The following is a 24,047-nucleotide window of genomic DNA, read 5'->3' on the forward strand; positions in this document are numbered from 1 at the left end:
TCGTTCGTATTTTCCACTACGGTCGAAAATGACGCCCAGGTATTTGTATTCGTCACATGGATTTATTTTTTTATTGTCTTCGATATCGAGTTGTTCTGCTTCAGCGCCAATTGAAAGGTATACTTAAAAGTTTATAGATATGTTAATCTATTCTACTTCTTTAGAAACATAACATTTCAGTCATTAATATTAATTATTTCTTATCTTTCTTGGGTTTGAAAATTCAATGTAAGTATTTGTTAATAATTTTATGTATCTAGAAATTGTTGTGTCTATTTCGACGCTTGTATTTGCTAAAAACTGTTAAATTCATCTTAGGAATAACATTTTCATTGCAAAATGAATGTATTAGGAAAAAGATGGTTCCTATATTTCTGTGGATTTTCAGGTAAGAAGATAACTTATAGAATTGAATTGGTCTTAATACCAAGTACTCGTTTTAAAGTGGTAAATTGGATTTCCAAATTTACAACAAAGCATTCAGATTGTTCTATATTACCTGCAGAGATTCTCGATGGTTATAATTATAGTGCCTCCTGTATTCTATTATTGAGCTCCTATCATGGAACATCTTCATCAAAATCTTCAAAGTTATAGTTGTTGTTTGTCTACTCTGTATGAATCCACACTGATTTTAGATATATCGGTTTCTTTACGTATTCGTCTCAGTTTTTCTTATTTACTCTCTAAGTTACTCTTTCCTATTTTGTCATTTTTTTTAATTAATCCTTTTATGGCTCTGTATTTTATGTATTGTTGCCTATCCCTCTTGCTTTTGTAAATAGAAATTAGTCTAATGCTTCTCCATTTACTGGCATTTATCCCACTTTCGCAGTAATATTAGCCTAACTTGTTAGTAAAATTGTTTCTGCTTATCCTAAAGCAGTCTCGGCTTGGACTATGTATCATTTGGTTCAACTGCTGTACATTTCTTCAATTTTTAATATGCTTCAGTTTTCTCGTTTGTTAGTTTGGTGACCATTGATAGTAGTGTTATCCGTGAGTGAGACTGGTTTCCGACAAATTTTTCATTGAAATAATAGTAAGAATGTATGTATAGCATGAACGGTCCTTTTAGGTCCATTGCTTCCTTTTCTTAGCTGTCTGCTTAAAATCTCTGATGCCCAAATCAACGATGTTTTCCATTACTGCATCTCTCCGTTTCCATCTTGGTCTTCCTTTTTTTGCCCTTCGGTGCTCTCCAACCTATATTCTTGACTTGTCTGCCTTACTACGTTCTTTCTAGATGATCGAGTCAGTCTAGTCTGCGTTTTCTCGCTATTTTTGATATCAGCGGGTTAGCATACAGTTGGTACATTTCTTCGTTTGGTCGTCTTCTCCACTTTGCCTGCCTCAACAACTTTTCCGCCAAACATCCTGCAAAGTTTCTTTCTTTCTCAGGCTTTCAATCTATCCTGTATGGTTTAATTCATAATCCACGTCTCGGCCTTGTATAGCATTGTGGATCTAATTTAGTCCAAGTAATGAAGGTTAAAATAGGACAAAACCTCTCAATTTTTACAGAATGGATCGATTTGCTTGAAAATTTAAGAATAAGTAGTGGATAGTCTAAGGATTAAAATCTATATGATGCCGAAAGCGCTTTTACCATGGGGGTGGTTGCCACCCCATCTCGTGTGTGTAAATTTTTATTTTATTTTGACCGCAAAAGTTGGTAAAAATATTCATTCTAATCAAAAATCTTTCTATACATTTTTTTGATAAAATTAACAGTTTTCGATTTATTCGCTATCGAATATGTTAGTTTTATATCGAAAAAATCAGTGTTTTTAATCAGTTTTCTGCTAATAATAATTTAAAAAGTTTTCGTTCTATCAAAACAATTTTCCTTAGCAAAAATATACCTTTTGAAAAAAATAAACAAAACCGTTTTTTTTTAATTTTTTTAAGACCAATAGTAATCGAGCTGTTTTATTATATGTTAGCTCTTCTTCGTCAAATGCTAAATATTGTAGTTTCAAAGTCAAAAGACGGCAAAACTTGTTCATTTTTCGAGGATAACTTCTGTACATCGGAACCAAAAGACACTATGTCCACCTTTTTGTTAAAATGAGTATTTTATGTATCCTGATCTACTTTTTAATATTGTTTTCAGATATATATATTACACTATGTCCTAATCCTACTAGATTCTATTTTAGAACCAAAATTAAAACACTATGTGCCTTTTCTAGTTAGAGCCACGCAACACTATGAGTACTTAGTGTCTTATGCCCCTAAAGTAACAAACAAGGCCACGCCCGTTTAACAACGTTATGTCCACATGTTCATATTAAACGAGAGTTTGGCAACACGTATTAACGGTTCAATGCTTTGTTGACATTTGTTTATATTACAACTTTTATTATTGTAAGTGATTTTCTTCGATAATTCAATGAGTTCCCGAGCTAAAAAACTTGTACTGCTGGCACGAGCTGCTAAAGAAAGTAAGTATAATTGCTTGTATATTAATTACACACAAATCTCAAATTACTTCCATAATAATTGCTCCAGAAATAATTATTAAACTGTGAGCTCTGTAGTTTGAGAAAAGGGTCTAATATTATATTAAAATTTAAAAGTTTTAAATTTAATTATTAGAACGGGATAAACTTTAAAATTCTGATCAATGTTATACAATCCAAATTTTTTATTTTATGTCCCTTATTTATTCTAACTAGGGAGGTTATCTAACAGCGTTTCCAAGTAATGAAATTAATCCTAGCAAATAAGACAAAATTGATAGTAAATCGAAAATATGCATTATTTTGCTGCACTCTTTTTTTATAAAGGAAATCAGTGTTTTATTTCCTTTGTAGGTTATGTGGAAGAAATCGAAAATATGTCATCAATTGCCAATAGCACGGATGATTTAGATATGTCAGATGTAGAAAGCGAGGTACATGACTCTGATATGGATCAGGACTACGAGCCTTCAGATGACGATTCTGATAATAATGGTGAATCACAACTAGATGTAACTATATCCGACAAGTTATACAAGTGATGATTATGATAATAATGGTGAATCACAACCAGATGTAACTATATCCGACAACCACCCTACATGTTCTACAAGTGATGCATCGAATTCTTCTAGGCGACAAAAAAAGTATTACAAAAAACCAATATCAAACAAACAGGACGGATACGTGCTGTCCATCGTGAAAATTGGCTAAAAAACTAACGTAAACGTAACTATACAGGAGGTAAGGCATATATTTCGGCTAAAGGTAAACAAGTTGGTCCAAGAAGACTGAAGCCCCCGTGTGTTTGTCGCATGAAATGTTACGAAAAACTATCTGAAGCAGACAGACAATTAATATTGTCTAATTATTGGCAGGAGGATAGGAACAGTCACTTGAAGAGACCATTTTTGCAATCATGTATACATGTCAAAGATGTAGCTCGTTCCAGAAGCAGAGAAAATCTGAAGCGGAAAAATAATACTCTGATTTATAGTTTTAATATTAGAAACAAGAAGATCAATCTTTGTAAGGTAATGTTCTTGAATACCCTTTGTATTTCAAACACCGTTGTTGTCAACACATTAAAAAAACGTTTGGCAGGGGGTGTCATTCAACCCGATAGAAGAGGAAAACATGTAACATCAACTAAAACACCTGAAATGATTAAGGAAAGTGTCAGGCAGCATATTGCGACTATTCCAGCCTACAAGAGTCATTACAGCAGAGAAAAAACTAAAAAAAGTACTTAGGCCCTGAACTGACCATAAACAAACTATATGATTTGTATGTTCAATCTATATGTTTTGTATGTACAATCATGTACTGAACAAAAACTTAAAAAGAGTTAGTGGCTAAAGAATGGCTGTACAGAGAGATATTTAATCCAGAATTTAATTTATCTTTTAAGCCACCAGAGGTCGACACGTGCGATGAGTGTGACACTTTTCAAGCTAAACTGAAAAGTGGCATGTCTGCTGAAGACGAACTTATTGTTAAAGCTAATTATCGTTCCCATACTGATGAGTCTACAAAGAGATATGCGATGAAAATGCTGATAGTGATGCTTGTAAATTCAGTAATAAAAGCACTGTTTTACCTATCGATTTACAGAAGTGTCTTCCAACACCCTTACTGTCATGTGGTTTATCATTTTTCAAGAGAAAACTATGGACCCTTAACTTCACTATCCGCAATGCTTCTGATGGTATCGTCTCCTGTATGATGTGGGATGAAAGTAAGAGTGACCGTGGGGGGAACAAGTTGGCGTCTGCGCTTGTTAAGTGGATCTGCAGTAATATTGGCAATACTGAAGAAATTATTATATTGTGTGATAACTGTTACGGCCAGAATAAGAATATGGCGCTTATCATGGCTTTCTACTGGATACTATGGAAATTTCCCAGTATCAACGTAATAAATCAAAAGTTCTCATTGAATGGTCATACTCACATGGAAGTAGACACCTGCCATACTCTAATTGAACGAAAACGTAAACATCTAGGTAGTTTGGAAATTATGACACCTTGGGACTGGCAACAGTTCATTAGGCAGTGCTCAAATAAATATCAGGTTCATAACATGGAGGTTTCAGATATGTTTAATTTTGAGATTCTCTACGATAACCCCTCTGCACCATTTGTTAAACAAAAACCGTTTTTAATTTCTCAAGTACTTAGTTCATTTTCAAGTCAGGCAAGGCGAAGTTGGTACATTATATTACAAGCAACACTTTGAGGAAGATTTTCGAGGCGTTGATCATAAACGAAAGAAAAGAAGTACATGAAAATTGCCTGATTCTTTACCAGCTATACGTAGTACACAAAAACCCATTAACGTAAATAAATATAAAGATATTATATCACTGATACCTTTCCTTCCGTCATATTGATCCAATTCCAGATATTGAGGTCGACGCCGACATTATGGAACCAAATTAATAGTTCTAAGGTTTATTGTTCGTATTTCCAGATACTAGTAATGCATTTTATTATATATGTACGTTTATAATACTTTATATTCTTATAAATAACAATAAATATTGGACATAACGTTTTTTTATTTTTTACAACAAAATTATTTTTTTTTGGAGTTATAAAACACCATGTCCCTTTAAACTTTTCAAAAAAAAAAATAAGCCGAAACTACTGTCTGGTATAGTAGAAATATTTAGTACAACATTAACTACTTTACTAATAAAACACTAAATAATTTTCAAAACATCGAAAATATAAAAACAAGCGTGACAAAATCGTTTTTTGCTCTTTACCAACATTTTCATTTATGTGACATGGTGTCTTATGGTTCCGTTGCACAGACTTGTTCAAATTAATTTAAACTATTTAAAAATATCTATCACCAAAAATAAAAAATAGTCTCTGGCTTAAGAATTAAGTGACTTATAATAAAAAGAATGTCAGTCACTATTTTTTTCAGCGAAAAAGTGATTGGAATCTTCCCCCTACGTACCACCCTAATTAAAATTAGTCATTGACCTTATTTCGTCTTTTTTTATGCATTACTAATAGGTTCTAGAGGTTTGACCGTCTTAGAATGATTAATTTAAAAAAAATGGAGTTAAAAGCGAATAACGAATTTTTGTAGTTTGGTAAAAATGCCTTTTCCTTCAGAATAGAAAGATTAGCATCAGAGATACGAAAAAATATTTAAATATAAAATTGTAGGTTATTTAATTCTCAAGAACTTGGTTTGCAAAAATTTTTTCTATAGCAAAAATTGAGTGAGCTATTGACAATTAAAACTTTTAAAATGCAAAAACCACCTTTACCAACCCTTTCAAAGTCACCTCTTTTTGTGACTGAGTATTTTAAACGGATTTAATATCAATAGCCTTATAGACCCTGTAAAAACCTACAAAATTCTTTTGTACCAAACTTTCTAGGATGAAAAATTAAAAAGTTACGGTTAAAAAACCAATATATTTTTTTGAAAAAAAAAGGAGAAATCCAATTTGAAGCATAATAATGTAAGTTAGCGGTGTTTTTAGTCATTGGCCTTATTCATACTTTTTTATTTATATATTAGTAATAAATTCCAGAAGTTTGACTGGCTTAGAATGATTCGTTTTTAAAAAGCTGGAGTTAAAAGCGAATAACGAATTTTTGTGGTTTGGTAAAAAATGGTCCTTCAGAATAGAGAGATTAGCATCAGAGATACGAAAAAATGTTTAAATATGAAATTGTAGGTCATTTAATTCCCAAGAACGTGGTATGAAAAAATTTTTTCTACGGTAAACATTAAGTGAATCGTAAATGAATATGATATCGAAAAACATTGATTTTTTCGATATAAAACTAACACTTTCGATAGCGAATAAATAGAAAACTGTTAATTTTATCAAAAAAAAAAGTATAGACTATTTTTTCCTTAAAATTAATGTCTTTATCAACTTTTGCGGTCAAAATATAATAAAAAATTTCCACCCCCGGGATGGGGTGGCAACCACCTGCATGGTAAAAGCGCATTTCGGCATCATATAGATTTTGATCCTTGGACTATCCACTACTTATTCTCAAATATTCAAGCAAATCGATCTATTCTGTAAAAATTGCGAGGTGAAAAGCTTCGGTTCCTGAACTAATTATCGTTTTGTATACTCTTATTTTTTTACGTGGTATTTCTTTAGCCTTAATTATTTTGTTCATAGCCCCAGGGCATCTATTACTCTTGGTCAGCCTTAACTGGATTTCTGTTTCTTCCTTACATGTCTGATCGATAAGTGTACCCAAATACATACATATTATATTCGTCAACCCTCTCGAATTCTACCTCTGATCCATCCTCCACCTCTAATTTAAACTTTCTCATGCTGTTTGCTTCTTTTTTCCTCCTAATTTTCAAGTACTTGAATTTATTGATATTCACTTTCAGTCCAATCTTAGCGCTCGAGAAAAACAGTGTTTTTGCCGTACTTGCCAGTTCTTCTCTTCTTCGTGGAATAAGAACCACATCATCAGCATCAATGGCGACGCGTGACTTTTTCTAAAGTATTACCAAAACCAGATGTAAAAAAATCTCATTTAAAAAAATTATTTTGAACCTCCCAAATATAAGTTTTTGTTTTCAATCGTGTGGGATAAAATTAAACAAATCACTATTCACAAATTATATGTATGTAATTATGTATATGTAATAGGCATAACAATAGAAAATAAACAAACTAAACATATTATTCTACCATAAAATTAACATCAAAAAATTAACTAGTAGGAAAAGAACAGATTTTGAAAACTATTGTTTATATTTTAATTCTTCCATTTTCAATAATCTCATTTATTTCTTTAAAATTATATATAAAAAAATAGAAGGAGAATGAATTTTCAAGTAGTTGATCAATTACGCAATACGCAGCAACACTCTTCCATGTTTAAATGCACGCACACTGTAATCTCTAGTAGGTACTAAACCAACGTTACCAAACTAAAAAATGGTTACAATACTGATATACACAGAGTGACCACTCGCCGTCTCTAGAGCCGTCGCCGTTGCTCCTTCAAAATTTTCAGAAACGAGCTAGTCCCGAGCGATAGCGAGATTCCTCCTGGGCTACCACTGCCAGAACTGGTAACAAAATAAATATAGTAACGTGCAACGGATTCACATAGTCTCTCCAATATTTTCGGGCGTCCAGTTGGCTATTTAGATTTACTGAAATAGGTACCTACTATTAACAAATATTTCTGTTGGTAAAAAATATAAATGGAATTATTTCATAAGAGTCATAAAATTATTTATTTGCAAGATTTTTAACTGTTACCAATGGTAACAGTGGTTACGTGGACGCTTCGCCAGTGCACATACGCCAGGCAATGGTGTTCCTTGTAGAAAAGGGTTCCTGACCTATTTATCCCACTATCACTCACAACTGTTTCCAGAGCTATATTAAATAACAGAGTGAACAATGAGTATCCTTGACGAACCCCCCTTTTCACTTCAAATTCTTTAGAAACTGTACCATTAAATTTTATAGCACAAATAGTTTTTCTAAGTGTCATTTTTACTAATCTTATTATTTTGTTGGTACTTGGAACTCTTTTGGGGTTTCAATTATTTTTCTTCTGTCTATTGTATCGTACGCAGCCTTTTAATCAATAAACGGTAGTTGTGCTGGAATATTGTATTCACAGCAATTGATCAGGGTTTGTTTCAGTATAAATATCTGATCCGTTTTCCATTCTTTTCTGTGTAACCATAGACCTGGAGGGATTTCTCTTTCCCCTAGTTCTTTCTCAATTCCCTCCCTCCAGCTTCTTCTCGGCCTTCCTCTTTTTTTTCTTCGTCATTGTGGTGTCCATGCCAATTCTACCAATGGTGTCCATACCAATGGTATTCTCTCATTTGGTATCCGATGATTTCTTGATTTGCCTGCTGCTCTTCTCCAGAAGTCCATTTCTGTTACTAGTAACATTTTCTCCGTTCTTTGTTTCAGTGGCCAAACTTCACTGCCATATTATGTGATTACACTTTTAAGTATGCTATTGTATGTGAGCTGTTTCTTCGCTTTAGGTATTGGTTGGTCCCACAGAATGCCGTCCATCATGGATATGACTTTTCTATTCTGTATGATTCTGTCTTTTATAGCAGCATCGAGTGTTCTATCTTGAGTTATTTTCATGCCCAGATACTTGTATTCACCACAGTGTTTAATTTCTACCCCATCGCTAATGTAATGGACTGCTTTGTCCCTCCAATATGGCTTCAGTTTTCTTAATGTTGACTTCGAGACCCCATTTGCTATATTCTTCTATTAGCTTCTGCGTCATGTAACTCAAGTCGTCATAATCCTGAGCAATCAGAATTTGGTCATCAGCGAAATATAAAGGGTATAACACTTTACGTTGTTGATCTTCCCTAACGAAATCCTCCCTGGTATTCTCTCAGACTTTTCTCCATATAATTTTCTAGTCGTTTTTTGATTAGTATGGCAAGCACCATGTACATTACCTCTAAAAACGATATTCCTCCATAGTTTGCGCATTCAGTTTTATCTCCATTTTTGTGTATGGGCATTATAATGGACTTGTTCCAATCTCGGAGCATTTCTTTAGCATCCCGTATCTCGGCTATTAACTTACTAATTTGTTTTCGTAAGGCCTCTCCTCCATGTTTTAAGTTCTGTGCCAGAATGTCAGTCTCACCAGAGCTTTTGTGATTTTTCATAGCTTTTATTATTTCTTCAATTTCTTCTTTTGTGGGATTTGGAACTTCCTCTTTAACTATTTAGAGTTCAAAACCAGTACAGTTTTCTTTAGTAGTCACACTGTCATTTAGTAGCTCCTCGAAATGTTCTTTCCACCTTTCACATATTTGGTCTTCGTCAACCACCAGGTTTCTTTGCTTATCTCTTACCACTCGTGGTTCTTCCATGGTACTTAGTTTAAATGTATTTATTTTACCTCTTTGTAGAAATTTTTTATATTATTTTTCTTGTAGTTGTATTCAATTCGTTTTACTTCATGCTCCATATACTTTCTTTTCCGTGCCCTTAAAATGTTCCTTACTTTCCTTCGTTGTTCCGCATACTTTATAGATCGCTGTGTTTTTGTGATCGCAGATTTTTTAATCAAAATTCTGATATATTTTTCAGCTATGTTTTACACTCTTCATCAAATCATTTTTATTCTATGTTCTATGTTAATAATAAACGTATTTTTTTTTATTATTTTGTGACTATTTATCTGGAATAAAACTAATCCAATGAACATTGTTTGCTTTTCTACTTACCTTGTATAGGTGTAGACTTTATTTCCTTCCGCTTTAGATCCCTTAACTGATACATCTCTACCTTTTTTAACATCTTATAGTTTTCACGATCAATGTTCGATCTATTTTCTGGCCACTACTTATGTACGTTTTACTTTCCCTCTTTTATCTCTTGAATTTCGTTTGACTTCTGCGACACATCTTTCTTTACCAGGCCACTTTCATTTTCAATGTACAAATCAAAAGCTTGATAGGTTTTAAATCAAAAGAGCCAATCAATTAGCGCTAACCAATGCATACAAGTACACTCAGCAGTATACGACCAACGGTGGGTTTGCATGCTGCAGGCATAAAAATAGCTGAAATACCTGAAAAGTAGCGGAAAAATGACTAGATATTAAACCGCCTTTAGGAGGTCTTGCCTGTTAAAAGTTTCTTCCTATCGAAAGTTTTTCAATTGCATTTTTTAGTTTTTATATTTTTGCTAGCTTTTTGTACGACTTATTTTCCGGATCATTATTTCTAATATTTTGCACATAATAAACCTTCTTTTTCACATTTTAACATACGTGTATTTTAACGTACAGTGCTTAATTTTTTGTCGTGTTCTCTAATATATTGGTTCTATTGTGCTTCTTACATCAATATTTCAAACGAATAACTCCTGTTGTTAGGCTTTGTCTCCACCAAAGCAACATACCACAACTTACTGCAACAACAACATAAAAGTTGGCTGTTGTTGTAGTATGTCACATTGTGTTGAGGTATCTTTATGTCGCAGTTGTAGTTTGTTATGACTTCTATCTTCGTTGGTAAAGACAACAGGAATTCTTGCAATATTGTGCAACAGCGACAAATGTTAACACCAGTGTGGCGGCTTGTAGTTAGTCGTAATCTATAGCTGTTGACAGGTTCAAACTGTTTGTTTTGTTTTCTGAATTTGGTTATTAAAATGGTAGTTAACTCGACTGTAGAAGCTTGCATTAATTTAATAGACAACTATAAACAACATGCGTCTTTGGAATAAAACTGACAAAAATTATAAATGCAGAGAAGCTAAACATGATGCCTGGTCCAATATTTGTAGCAGTATAAACTGTGACAATATAGATCGCCCAGAACTGCCCAGTACTACAGAGAGAGGAAGCAATACAAGGCTATGAATAAATCCTGGGCAAGTACCTGTTTCATCGCACATAATAAACAACTGTTGCTTCAGTGGATGCATCTAGTCGCAAATGTGTGCAACAAATTCCAAAATTGGTAAGACAAAGTTGCTTGGGTAGAGACAGTTTGTTACGTAAATGTGAAACTTAATTCAACCTACTTCAGCATTGTAAAGCACAAAAGTTGAGGTATGTTTCTTCTGAGGAGACACACATTTAGCTTACAATTTCATTTCGTTACATCGAATAGTTTATTTGAGGTTAATTTTATTCACTTTTGTGTGATAAATCGACTATCTCCGTTTTGTAAAAATATGTTCAACATTGCTATATCTTATCCTGTTGATAACTACACACACAGCTAACAATACTTCTAAAGTCAAATTTTAGTGCTCGTATTGACTCATCTCCTCCATATCTTAGTCTCCTTTTATGTGCATTAAAATTAGCTTGTATTACGATTTTCTCTTCAGATGGTATAACTCTAACTTGGTCTTGTAACTGATCATCTTTTGAAGAAGTCTTTTCTTTCCATCTTCCAACACTTCTTTATTAAGTACAAATTTCACTAACATTATTCTATCATTGGGTCTAACAACTTTTACTACGTTGTTCTCTTTTCTTTGTCTTTTCTACCGCCCGCGTCGCACTATGTGGTGTGTCTCTGTCACACTTATGCCATATTATACTTACTTCTGCAAAAAATGCATAACGAATATTTAAAATTTATAAAAATTGTATAATTTAGTATTAACATGGTTTTTTTAATAATATATTTTTCGATTAATTATTACCACCGTGCTAACTAAATGAGCCAATCTTACAGTGTGACAGAGACGGATCATATAGTGCGACGCGCGGCTTAAATATCGAGTGGCCGCGCCTAATTAACAATTAAGAAACGGGGTGAGATTGAAAATTTTCTAGACTTCAATTTAGGTACATACTTGGCAACCCCAACAATAATTATTATTGGCTCAAGCCTGTAAAATGCGTCTTTCCGCAATTTTTAGGTTTTAAATCGCTTATAACTCGAAAAGTATTATTATAACTTTTGAAACAAATAACAAGAGACCTTTTTTTAATTTTCCAAAAAGCCTAAAAAAATGTTCTACGGAGCAAAAACGTAATTGCTGAAATTTGTTTAAAAAATTGTTTAACCAATTTCTGCTCAAAAATTTTATATAAAGTCTGACCTCACTCTTTCAGCATTTTCACAAAATCCAATGAAAATTTCCAAATAACTAGGTGGACTCTTTTCAGTGGGCAACTCTGTATAGATAAATCATCCGCTCTGAAAATGATTTTGTCTTCGAAATTATCCTTATATTTTAATTGATTAGTATTACTACAACTCCGATTACTGCCATTTTTCCTTTTTCTACCCCAATATAGTACGGTATGCGGCAAAATAAACAGTAATGAAATGCGTGTGCCTCAATTTTATATGTGTCACACTGCCAGGGAGTGTCTGCGCGATCATTTTGGGAGATCGCCACTTACCAAACCTAACGCTACCTCATGCGTACATTTGGGAAATGCTAAAGGAGGTAGAGTGATCCACCGTCTGACATTCCGGAATTGTGGACTATAATTAAAGACTTGTTTCTTACCAGAGGGCATCTTTAACCTCTAGTTTATCGGGAACGTCGCGTCGTCGTGAATAATGTTTGTAAGGCAATATCATGTATTATGTAGGGAACATGGGTAACAATGAGACACAGGGAACAATGAGACACTTGTATTTCTAGCTGCCTGTACGACTTTTTCGTTAATATTTTAGCATGCGCGCTTTAACTTTTATGTAAGGACCACGAGGTTCCTGTTTGCACGCAAGCCACGTGCTTAGTTTGATCCCGATCGGCAGTGAGTGTTGATATTTGACCAATTCTTTTTTTTTTTAGGTACGTATTTTTTCATTTTTAACGAAAACCATGTTTTATTTCATTTTTTTGGCGAATGGATAATATGCAGGGCCTTATTATTGATGAATAGAGATATTTTTCCATTGATTCGATTTAAGGTTAGGTGAAAATTAATTTTTTTTGTTGTAACGGTCGTTTGGGTAACAATGAGACATTGCGTGTTGGGTAACAATGAGACATGTCTCATTGTACCCCATATTGTAAATTATTTTTTATTTTCATTTTTAACTTATTTTGTAGGTCCTTTTTGTGAAAAAAATGCCGCGAAATCCTCCTAGGAAATCAGACAAAGGGAGCTTTTCAGAGGAACAGAGGTCTTGAATCTGGCTAAAGAAAATGGAGTTACGATTGTAACTTTTCCTCCGCATTTAACGATCAAGTTGCAACCTCTGGATGTAGGAGTCTTCATGCCATTTAGTTTGGCTTACAACGCCGCCGTAGATAGCTGGTTAATGCAGCATCCTGGAAAACCAGTACATATCCATATACGAGATTGCAGCTTTTGCAGGAATAGCTTTTGAAAAAGCTTTAACTTCGCAGAATATTATATCGGCATTTAACAAATGTGGTATCTCTCCATACGATAAAGATATTCTTACAGAACTAGACTATTTACCATGTGCCGTTACAGACCGGCCATGTCCTGAATCTGAACCGTCAACCTCAAGTAAATGATAATGATACTGACCATGTGGCTGATATCCAAGCGTTTAGAAGCCCTGAACAAATTAGAGGATATCCCAAAGCCCAGGAGAGAAAATTAACAAGGAAAGAAAGAAAGAGAGTTAGGAGTATGATTCCCACCGATACCCCAGAAAAACGTGATCTAGAGGAGAAATATAATAAGAGGCAAAATACGGTTCAAAAACAAAAAAAAGGTCGCCGTCAAAAGGAAAATTCAAGAGAGTTACAATGAGGAAAATGGGGCAGTTGAATGGAGTTCTGATGCTTCATCTGACAATTTTATGCTTGAATTAGATCCAACAGCATTCGAAGAGTTAGAAAGAAATCCTTGCTCTGGGGATTACGTTCTGGTAGAATTTTCTCCAGAGAACATTAAAGGCAAATAGATATATTACATAGGAAAAATATTATCAGCAAATAGTAATGAAAGTGAATTCGAGCTAAGCTTTTTAAGGAAAAGCACAAAAGTCGATGGAAAATTTAATTTTCCAAATATTCAGGATATTGATACAGTTTCGAAAAAAGACATAAAATGTTTTTGCCATAACCTGTTAACTACGGCAAAACAAATGACAAAACGCTTTTTATTCATTTGAAATTAAGTTTAATTTGAATATTCAGAAAAAATAATGTTTATGTTTTTCTTACATTACAATAAGGTTTAGTTTGTTTATTTCTGGAATGAAGAAAGATTAATGTTTTTGTTTTTCTTATTTTATTATTATTTTGTTCAGTTCTAATATTCAGTAAAATGAATGTTTATCTAGGTTTTTCTTATATTATTATTAGTTTTAGCACATGCTGGTGTTTTAAAATAAATAATTAAACATTTGATGTAGTGTTTCAGTATTTTCCTAATGTTTTGCATAAAAAATTACACTTTTCAAATAGTGTCTCATTGTACCTCCGGTGTGGGTAACAATGAGACAAATGACATTTTGATAGCATATTTGTTGTATTTTCATTATTTATCATTTTTTGCATTATATTCTATTCAAAATTATTTGGAGATACTTATACCATCTTGTAACACTCAAAATATAAATAGTATTTGCCTTAGTTTTTAAAATACTAAGCTCAGAAAAAAAAGTGTCTCATTGTTACCCATGTTCCCCTATACCAAATATATTATTATTATTATCCCGGTTATTTATAGCGTTTTTCTTCTTCCGGTTCCCAGTTTCCAGCTTCGTCGGTCGTTCCATTCGCCAGAGTAAAGATTCCTTTCCAACATTGCTTTTTAAATGCCGCCTACCCAGAAATGTTTCGGCCTTCCTCTTTTCCTTCTTTCCCTTGGCGACTATTGTTAAATTTGTTTTGACAGCCTGTCGTCGTCAGTTCGGTCTACATGAACATACCAGATCAGTTGTCTCCTTTGAGTTCCGTCTATGATGGTTGACTTGACTCCCATTATATTTCTGATTTGGTCATTTTGTATTCTTTCAAGCCTTGATTTTCTTGCCAATATTCTCCAGAAGTCAATTTCCATTGCAAGTAGGTGTCGTTCCAGGGATTTAATGGAAATGAGACAACTAGGGTGGTATGGTCACGTGATACGAATGAATGGAGATATATGGCCAAAGAAAGCTTTAAATTACATACCAAAACAAAGAAGAACAGGGGGAAGGCCTTTAGTGGTCTGGGAAGAAAATGTACGGCACATCATGAGAGAAAGAGCCATCAAAGAAGACGAATTGATGGACAGAAAAAGATTACGGTCGAAATGCGAGAAGCGGCAGAGGCAGTAGGAACCTCGCTTATAGGTAGATAGATAATAAGTCACAGAACATCACGGACCTGCCAATCTCAGTGGATTTTTTTATAGAAGCGCCTACATTCGTTCCCACTTTTAGCAGTTTGATGTATTGTAGTTCGCGCTACAACAGGCGATATTTTAGATTTTACGATTTTAGTTAGTAGCCTGTTTGCAGTGTCTCAAAATGTGTGTGTTCAGTCATATACACTGCGGTGCAAAAAAATCGATCTACTAAAAATTTGGTCATTTTTGATGTTTCGAATTTCCTAAACCTGTTGTCCAATTTAAGTGATTTTTTACCACGTTATAGCCTTATTCATTGAAAATATCTCTGTAATAATATTGTTGCTAGACAGTCAAACTATCATTGCATACCGGGTGTACGGATAAAACTGTGTTTTTTTCTCAAAGTTCGCATCACCCTGTGGACTATTGTGGCATTTATAAAATACTGAAATTAAAACCCAACTATAGCCTCAGGTTTTCTTAACATTTTGTCTTTCGATTCATTCGCCTATGTTGGATAATAAAAAAGTTAGGTACTTTAACAATTGGCCTTGTTCGTCATCAGTACAGGGTGTTTCTAAAATATTTGCACAAAACTTTAGGGGGTTATTGTACCTGAGAAAATAATGACAATTTGCTTTATAATCATATGTCCACAAACGCTTCGTTTCCGAGATACGGGATGTTCAATTTTTTTTACAAACTGATGATTTACTTATTGCTTTAAAACCAGTTGAGATGTGCAAATCAAATTTGGTGGGTTTTAAGACGTAGTTATTGCACATTTTTTGACATACAATTAAGAATTTAATATTCACCAGTGGTGCGCAAACGGGTATTATGACCGATAATATTACCTGTAAGCACGCCAATGGTGAATATAAAGTTCTTAATTGTATGTCAAAAAATGTGCAATAACTACCTTTTAAAACCCACCGAATTTTATCTGCATATCTCTACTGGTTTTAAAGCAATAAATAAATCGTCAGTTTGTAAAAAAGAAATTGAACATCCCGTATCTCGAAAACGAAGCGTTTGCGGACATATGATTATAAAACAAATTGTCATTATTTTCTTATGTAAAATTACCCCTTAAAGTTTGTCGCACTTATTTAGAAACACCCCGTACTGATGACGAACATGGCCAGTTGTTAACCTCGCCTAACTCTGTTAACCTAACTTTTTTATTATTCAACATAAGCGAATGAATCGAAATACAAAATGTTAAGAAAACCTGAGGCTATAGTTGGATTTTAATTTCAGTATTTTATAAATGCTAAAATAGTCCACAGGGTGATGCGAACTTTGAAAAAAAAAACACAGTTTGATTCGTACACCCGGTATACAATGACAGTCTAACTGTCTAGCAACAATATTATTACATCGATATTGTCAATGGATAAGGATATATAGGCTATTGATTATGTACTATAGAAAGGAACTACAACGTTAACGGGGTTTTATTATTTCATATGGTCAATTAATCTCTATATATGAAAAAACCGCGGAGTGCTACCATTTAAGGGGGTGCGTTTTTGAGAAATGGGTGAATTAGTCCCTAGGCACAGGGCGAATTAGGGTGAGTTCTATGTACTTTTGGTACAAACACGTCTACTGGAAAATTGTTCCTGGTTAAATTCCCTATCTAAATATAACTTTTTAAAGTCAAAGATACTTTTTTTTACAAAAATATATTCAAAAGAAAAAGCACAAAGAAACCCAAAAGAAAGAAATTTTGTTTTATGTCCCATAACTTTTGTCCACGGGGATATAGGTATAGACATTGCTTCACAGAAAAAGAACTTACATATTTGTTCTTTAAAATGATGTTTGGTAGAGGTCATTAGGATTTACAGTTTTCGAAATATGATTCTTCAAAATTCGCCACTCACAGCAATTTTGGGCAATTTTCCTTGTTATTTCGCAGTTATTGTTCTGTAACTTTTTTCTACGTAACTTTTGGCATATGCAATGGTACATGTAAGAGGAATAGAAATCAATTACCTTTAAAATGTTCTTCTGTATAATGTTGTACGACTTCTTTTAAAGAGGTTATCTTTTTCAAGACTTTATACTTTTAGCGAGTTTTTACATTTTTTACAATTATTTTTACATTTCCCATTATAACTTTTTTTACATTTAGGTATATATTATATAATAAAAAAGAAAGCTTATTCTGTTTACTTTAAAATGGTGTATTACAAAAAATTTTAGGATTATTCTTGAATAAGATACGCTTTTTCAAAATGTAATAAGTACTTGCAACGTTTTTTGATTTTAGGATTATTTTTTAAATTCCTCATTATCACTTTTTTATGTGAGTGTGTGTTATGATTGAATCTTATTTTTTATAGATAATACTTTGGATCCACTTGACTCGGCTGGGCAAACTTCAAAATATGGATTAATTCCAATATTTACTGTTAAAGCTCCTGCACCACAAGCTTTGCTTGACAAAAATAGCATGTAAATGTACCAAAGGATGTACAAAAATCTGCGGTTGTACGAAGATAGGAATTAGTTGTTCAATATTCTACAAAGGGTGCATGTGCATGGGTACTCATTGTGGGAACTCTAAGATAACTGAGGTGTCAGAAGAAGATATTGAAGCTAGTGCTAACGAAGAGATGGACTTTGATTTTGAAAATTTTTTAAATGCCAACGTTTAAATAATTTTAACTAAAGTGATGTTTTCTAAGACTAATGTTTATGTAATTTTTGTAAAAGAATTAATTTTAAATAATTTAGGTAAAAAAATATCAAAGAATTACTCGGTTTTCATTACATATTTAAATATAGATGATACACCATTTTAAAGAACAGAAAGTAAGCCCTCTTTATTGAGCAATATACAGTACATTCATGTACAAGAAAAAAAGTTATGAGAAATTTCAAAAATAATCGTAAAAAATGTAAAAAATAATATTTTTTTATATTAGGTATTATATAATATATAAAATATAATATATAATATATAATATATAATATATAATATATAATATATAATATATAATATATAATATATAATATATAATATATAATATATAATATATAATATATAATATATAATATATAATATATAATATATAATATATTAATTGATATTGAAAAACCACAATCTCTTTAAAAAAAGTCATACAACGGTACATAGTAGACTATTTTAAAGGTAATTGATTTCTATTCCTATTACATGTACCATTGCATATACCTAAAGTTACGGAGAAAAAAGTTACAGAAAAATATTTGCGAAATAACTAGGAAAATTGCCCAAAATTGCTGTGAGTGGCGAACTTTGAAAAATCATATTTCGAAAACTATAAATCCTAATTACCTCTACTAAACCACATTTTAAAGAAGAAATATGTAGGTTTTTTTTCTGTAAAGCAATGTCTATACCTTTATCCTCGTGGACAAAAGTTATAGGACAAAAAACAAAATTTCTTTCTTTTGGGTTTCTTTGTGCTTTTTCTTTTGAATATATTTTTGTAAAAAAAAGTACGATTGACTTTAAAAAGTGATATTTAGATACGAAATTAAAGCAGGAACAATTTTTATGTAGATATGTTTGTACCAAAAGTGCATAGAACTCACCCTAATGTAACCTGTGCCCAGGGACTAATTCACCTATTTCTCAAAAACGCACCACTTTAAATGGTAGCACTCCGCGGTTTTTTCATATACACATGTCCATTGACCATATGAAATAATAAAACTCCGTTAACGTTGTAGTTCCTTTTACCTATCTTATTTTGAATATAATCAATAGCCTAATAATGTGGTAAAAAATTACTTAAATCGGACAACAGGTTTAGTAAATTCAAAACATAAATTTTACCAAATTTGTAATGGATCGATTTTTTGCACCGCAGTGTACTTGTTTATTTCAGCGAATTTCAAATAATTTTAGGTAGTACATTTAATACTTTATTTGTAAAAAAAAATATTAAGAGCAAACAGTAGCGATCAACAGGTAGCAACAAACGCGTTCCAAGATTGCGGCTCTAATTTTGAATATCTTGTCGAGATATTTGGCACACATATTCGTAATATAATAAAGAATGGCGGTACAGAGCCCAATTTAAGGAATATTTTAGTATGTGGAAATTACTCTGTGACTAAATAAAATATTGAAAAAAGGAGCCTGTACCGCTATTAAGAAAAACAAAAAAATACACTTTCTTCAAATACACTTATTATCCCGTGCCTAGATTTTGTGTCACATTGGAACCACTAAAAATCGATTTTTTATAACAAGAAATCAAACGTCACTGACTTGGCAACATTTCACGCCTATGTGTATAAAAATTATTGTTTTTGATAGTATAAACCAGGGGTTCTCAATCTGTGGTACATGTACCACTGGTGGTACATATCATTATTTGGGGTGGTACACAAAACACAAAAACACAGCCAAAATTCAGCATATTTATAGTTAGTTAGATTACCTAGCTCGACAGATATTTCAGTTAGGTGGTACCAAGAAAAATTTTAAAAGGATTTGGTGGTACATGACTCAAAAACATTGAAAACCACTGGTATAAACGTTACTGTTAGTGTCGAATTACCGACGCACTGTTGCCTCATTTTTGAAAGTGCGCAGAACTTTCGCAATTTTGGACCGCGTTTGTTGCTACCTGTTGATGGCTACTGTGTGCTCTTAATGTTTTAACTCAATTATGTTTGAACTCAAAAATATTATGACAGAAGGTAGTGATTAGAAAAGCGGAAACTTTCCTATTAATAACCGAACAGTAGAAGCATCTGATTATTTAAAAACACAAGCTATTTATGACAGTATACAAATAGTCCTGTCGCCAGGGGGGGTACAACGGCCTCGTTAATTCAGATGGACTTACCCAAATTTTTTTTATGTATTTTGACCCGTAGAACACGAATTTTTTGGGTAACAGTTGATCCGGATGTCGATAAGATTGTTATAGACCAAGAACTTGAGGAATCAAATAACAGCGATTTTTGGCAAAACAAAACAATATTTTGTATTTTTTGGGTCATTTTAAGCAAAAAATATTTCTACAAGTTTTTTAGTAGGATGCACAGTTTTCGAGATAAACGCGGTTGAACTTTCAAAAAATCGAAAAACTGCAATTTTTAAACCCGAATAACTTTTGATTAAAAAATAAAATAGCAATTCTGCTTAGCGCCTTTGAAAGTTCAAGTCAAATTATGTCGGTTTTGATTATTTGCATTGCTAAAAATTTATTGTGTTATTGCTAAACAAAGCTACAAACAACTAGTGCGTGAGTGATGTTTCTATGATTTCTCATTTAAAATCGAACGAGTAGGTAGAATAGGTACTAGTGCAATCAAGACTATTTCTACGTTACATGCGTTAAAACGCATGTAAAAGCACGGGAAACCCTACGTGTTTATAGCTTTGTTAAACAATAAAAAAATAAATTTTTACCAATGCAAATAATCAAAACCGATATAATTTGACTTAAACTTTCAAATGCGGTAAGCAGACTTGCTATTTTATTTTTTAATCAAAAGTTATTCGGGTTCAAAAATTGCAATTTTTCGATTTTTTTAAAGTTCAACCGCGTTTATCTCGAAAACTGTGCATCCTACGAAAAAACTTGTAGAAATATTTTTTACTTAAAATGGCCCAAAAAATACAAAATATTGTTTTGTTTTGCCAAAAATCGCTGTTATTTGATTCCTCAAGTTCTTGGTCTATAACAATCTTATCGACATCCGGATCAACTGTTACCCAAAAAATTCGTGTTCTACGGGTCAAAATACATAAAAAAAACTTGAGTAAGTCCATCTGAATTAACGAGGCCGTTGTACCCCCCCTGGCGACAGGACTAAAAGTGATTTAGTAGCAACACAAGATATAATCGTTTTTTACTTATTTTGAGTTATCCTAAGAAATCAGTTACTTGGATCTTTTTTAAATTCCAAAGAAATAGAAAGTAAACAGCAATAGTTACTTTACCAGTAAAATAAACAGAATGTTAAAGAACACAAATAAAATAAACATAAATAATATAGGATTTAAAGGGTTTTGGTGAATTAACAGAAGTGACGGACCTTAATTAACATAACGAGCAAAATGTGCATTTTGCTCACAAAAAACCACTTAAGAGAAAAATTGTTATATTATTATGTTCTCTTGTAGATGGTAGATATCATTTAGCTTTTTAACTTGGTGCAGTATTTATCTATTATCTATCTCCACTAGAGATGATATCAGGGAATTTTGGCTTCCTACGATATTACTGCAGTGTTAATTGTAATAATAATGCTCAGGTATTTATTAAATATTATATTTAATAAAAGTAAGATTTACAATCTTTACGTTACGACATGTTATATGTTCTAACCCTCTAACCTATGTCTAACTTCATTGTGCCAAGTCACGCCTCTTCTTCTTTACCATGGCCTATTACTACATCTCCCCTTTTTCTCTTTTTTTTTACAAAACTTTAATCAAACAAAAAACTATGCTAATACAATCAGAGTAAACTATACTAATATAAAATATAATCAGAATACTTGGCAGGCTGTATGATAGTACGTGATGGTCTCATGCTCACATCAATATCACACTCTGAACTGCCAGAACTCTGAGCTTTACTGCAACTAGGTGTATCATTATTGTCATCACTTAAATTCTGAGTTTGCCTAATATCAGGATCAATTTTTGACTTACGCAAGTGATAGCTGTTTCTTCTTAAGATGTTTTTACCATTATTAATTAAATAAGACCTTGGAGCCTCATGTTTATTTACAATAAGAGCCGGACTCCATTGATTATTGTCCTTGTACACCACATTTTCACCTTGCTTATATTCGGGCCTATTTCTTGTCTGCCTATCATAATATTCCTTATAAATATTATTTCTTTCTTCTAATTTTGACCTAACTTCTTTGATATTATCATTCTGCTTTTCAACAAATGGTAATTTAGTTTTAAGTTTTCTGCCAAATAAAAGTTGAGCTGGTGACCTCTTGAGATCAGCAAAAGGAGTATTACGATAGTTCATTAGAGCAACCCACATGTCATCTGATTTTTTAATAATATTTTTAGATATCTGTACAAACCTCTCAGCCAAACCATTCGATCGAGGGTAATGGGGGCTACTAGTTTGAAATTTAAACTCAAATTTATCTGCAAACTTTTTGCATTCGTATGACCCAAAAGGCATATTATCAGCTATAATTACATCTGGTATACCATGTGTTGCAAATATCTGCTTGAGTGCATTTACAACATCAGACGATTGTTTACCTCTTATAGGGATTATTTCTAGCCACTTCGTTAAATAATCAGCAACAACCAAATAAGCTTTGCCACCATGTTCCATAATATCAGCACCCAATTTTTGAAATGGCAATTCCGGGACGTCATGAGATATTAATGGCTCTTTACTATTTGCATATCTATACTTTTCACAAATTTTGCAACTATGTATCTCATTCGCAATATCCACACTCATCCCTGGCCAAAATAAGACATCTTTTGCTTCGATCTCTTGAACGATTTATACCAAAATGACCTTCATGTACAATTTGAAGCATCTCTTTTCGCAAAACTTTAGGTACAACAATTCTCTCATTGAAAAATAAAAGATTATCATTAACAAACAACTCAGTTCTTAACTTGTGAAAAACTTTCATCTCTCCTTCATATTTTGTATTTTTCCACCCTCTCAGACAATACTCAATGACTTTACTCAGTACATTATCTTTTACTGTTTTTGCTTTAAACTGAATCTTTCTAGTGTCACTCATTCTTAAATGCTTTTCTAATGAATGCACCATTTCATTCATATCGGCATCATTCTCCGCCCTTTCATCACTTACGTTTCTAGATAAATAATCAGCAATAAGTAAATATTTACCAGGTACATACTGAATTTGTATATTATACCTCAGTAGCTTCAGTTTTAGCCGTTGCAACCTAGGAGAACTAATTTGACTTATTTGCTTACTCATGATACTTACATTAGGTTTGTGATCTGTTATGAATTTTACAGAGCGACCATAAATATAATTGTGAAACTTTTGACATGCAAATACTACAGCTAATAACTCTTTCTCTATAACAGCATAATTTTCCTCAGTACCTGTTAAACCTCTAGAAGCATAAGCAACAGGCCTTCCATCTTGCATTAGACAACATCCCAAACCAAACTGGGACGCATCTGTTTGAATTACAATATCTTTACTAGAATCAAAATTCTTTAGAGATATATTTTTAGCAAGTTCCTGTTTTATCATTTCCAGTGCTTTACTGTGAACTCCAAGCCACTGAAAAATAACATTCTTTTTCAGTAACTGATACAGTGGGCTTGCAATCTCACCCAATTTCGGAACAAATTTTCGTACATAATTTACCACACCCAGCAGTTTTTGAAGCTCTTTCTTGTTTGACGGACTTTTTAGCTCATTTATAGCCCTCAATCTTTCATTATCTATTTTCATACCATCTTCGCTAAAAATGTGTCCCATATACTTCACTGTCAGTTGTCTAAACTGAAATTTTGATTTCTTAAGCTTTACACCCTTTTCCCTAGCTCTATCAAACACTTTTTTAAGTGTTTTGTCATGCTCCTCCATGGAATCAGATGCAATTAACAGATCATCAAAATATATTATAACATTTTCAATGTCACCAAAATTTTTACAATTTAATTTTTGAAAATATTCTGGGGCCAGATTTAGACCGAATGGTAATCTAAGAAATTTGTTACACCCAAATGGAGTTGCAAATGTTGTTAAGGAACTAGATTTTTCATCTAACTTAACTTGATAAAAGCCATCTTTAAAGTCTAATACTGAAAAATATTTTTTT

General features: G+C 32.7%; 1 protein-coding gene across 1 annotated transcript in view; it reads left to right on the plus strand.

Annotated features, from left to right (window-relative positions):
* Window positions 1-265: 265 nt before the first annotated feature.
* LOC126881121 (facilitated trehalose transporter Tret1-like) overlaps window positions 266-24,047 on the plus strand; it is a 30,134-nt gene continuing 6,352 nt past the window's right edge. Inside the window, exon 1 of the mRNA XM_050645180.1 lies at window positions 266-388. Within this exon, the coding sequence (XP_050501137.1) occupies window positions 340-388 (49 nt within the window). The 5' untranslated portion in view covers window positions 266-339. The remainder of the gene's footprint in view (window positions 389-24,047) is intronic.

The sequence above is a fragment of the Diabrotica virgifera genome, chromosome 1, assembly GCF_917563875.1.
Source record: "Diabrotica virgifera virgifera chromosome 1, PGI_DIABVI_V3a".
NCBI classification, from domain to species: Eukaryota; Metazoa; Arthropoda; class Insecta; order Coleoptera; family Chrysomelidae; genus Diabrotica; species Diabrotica virgifera.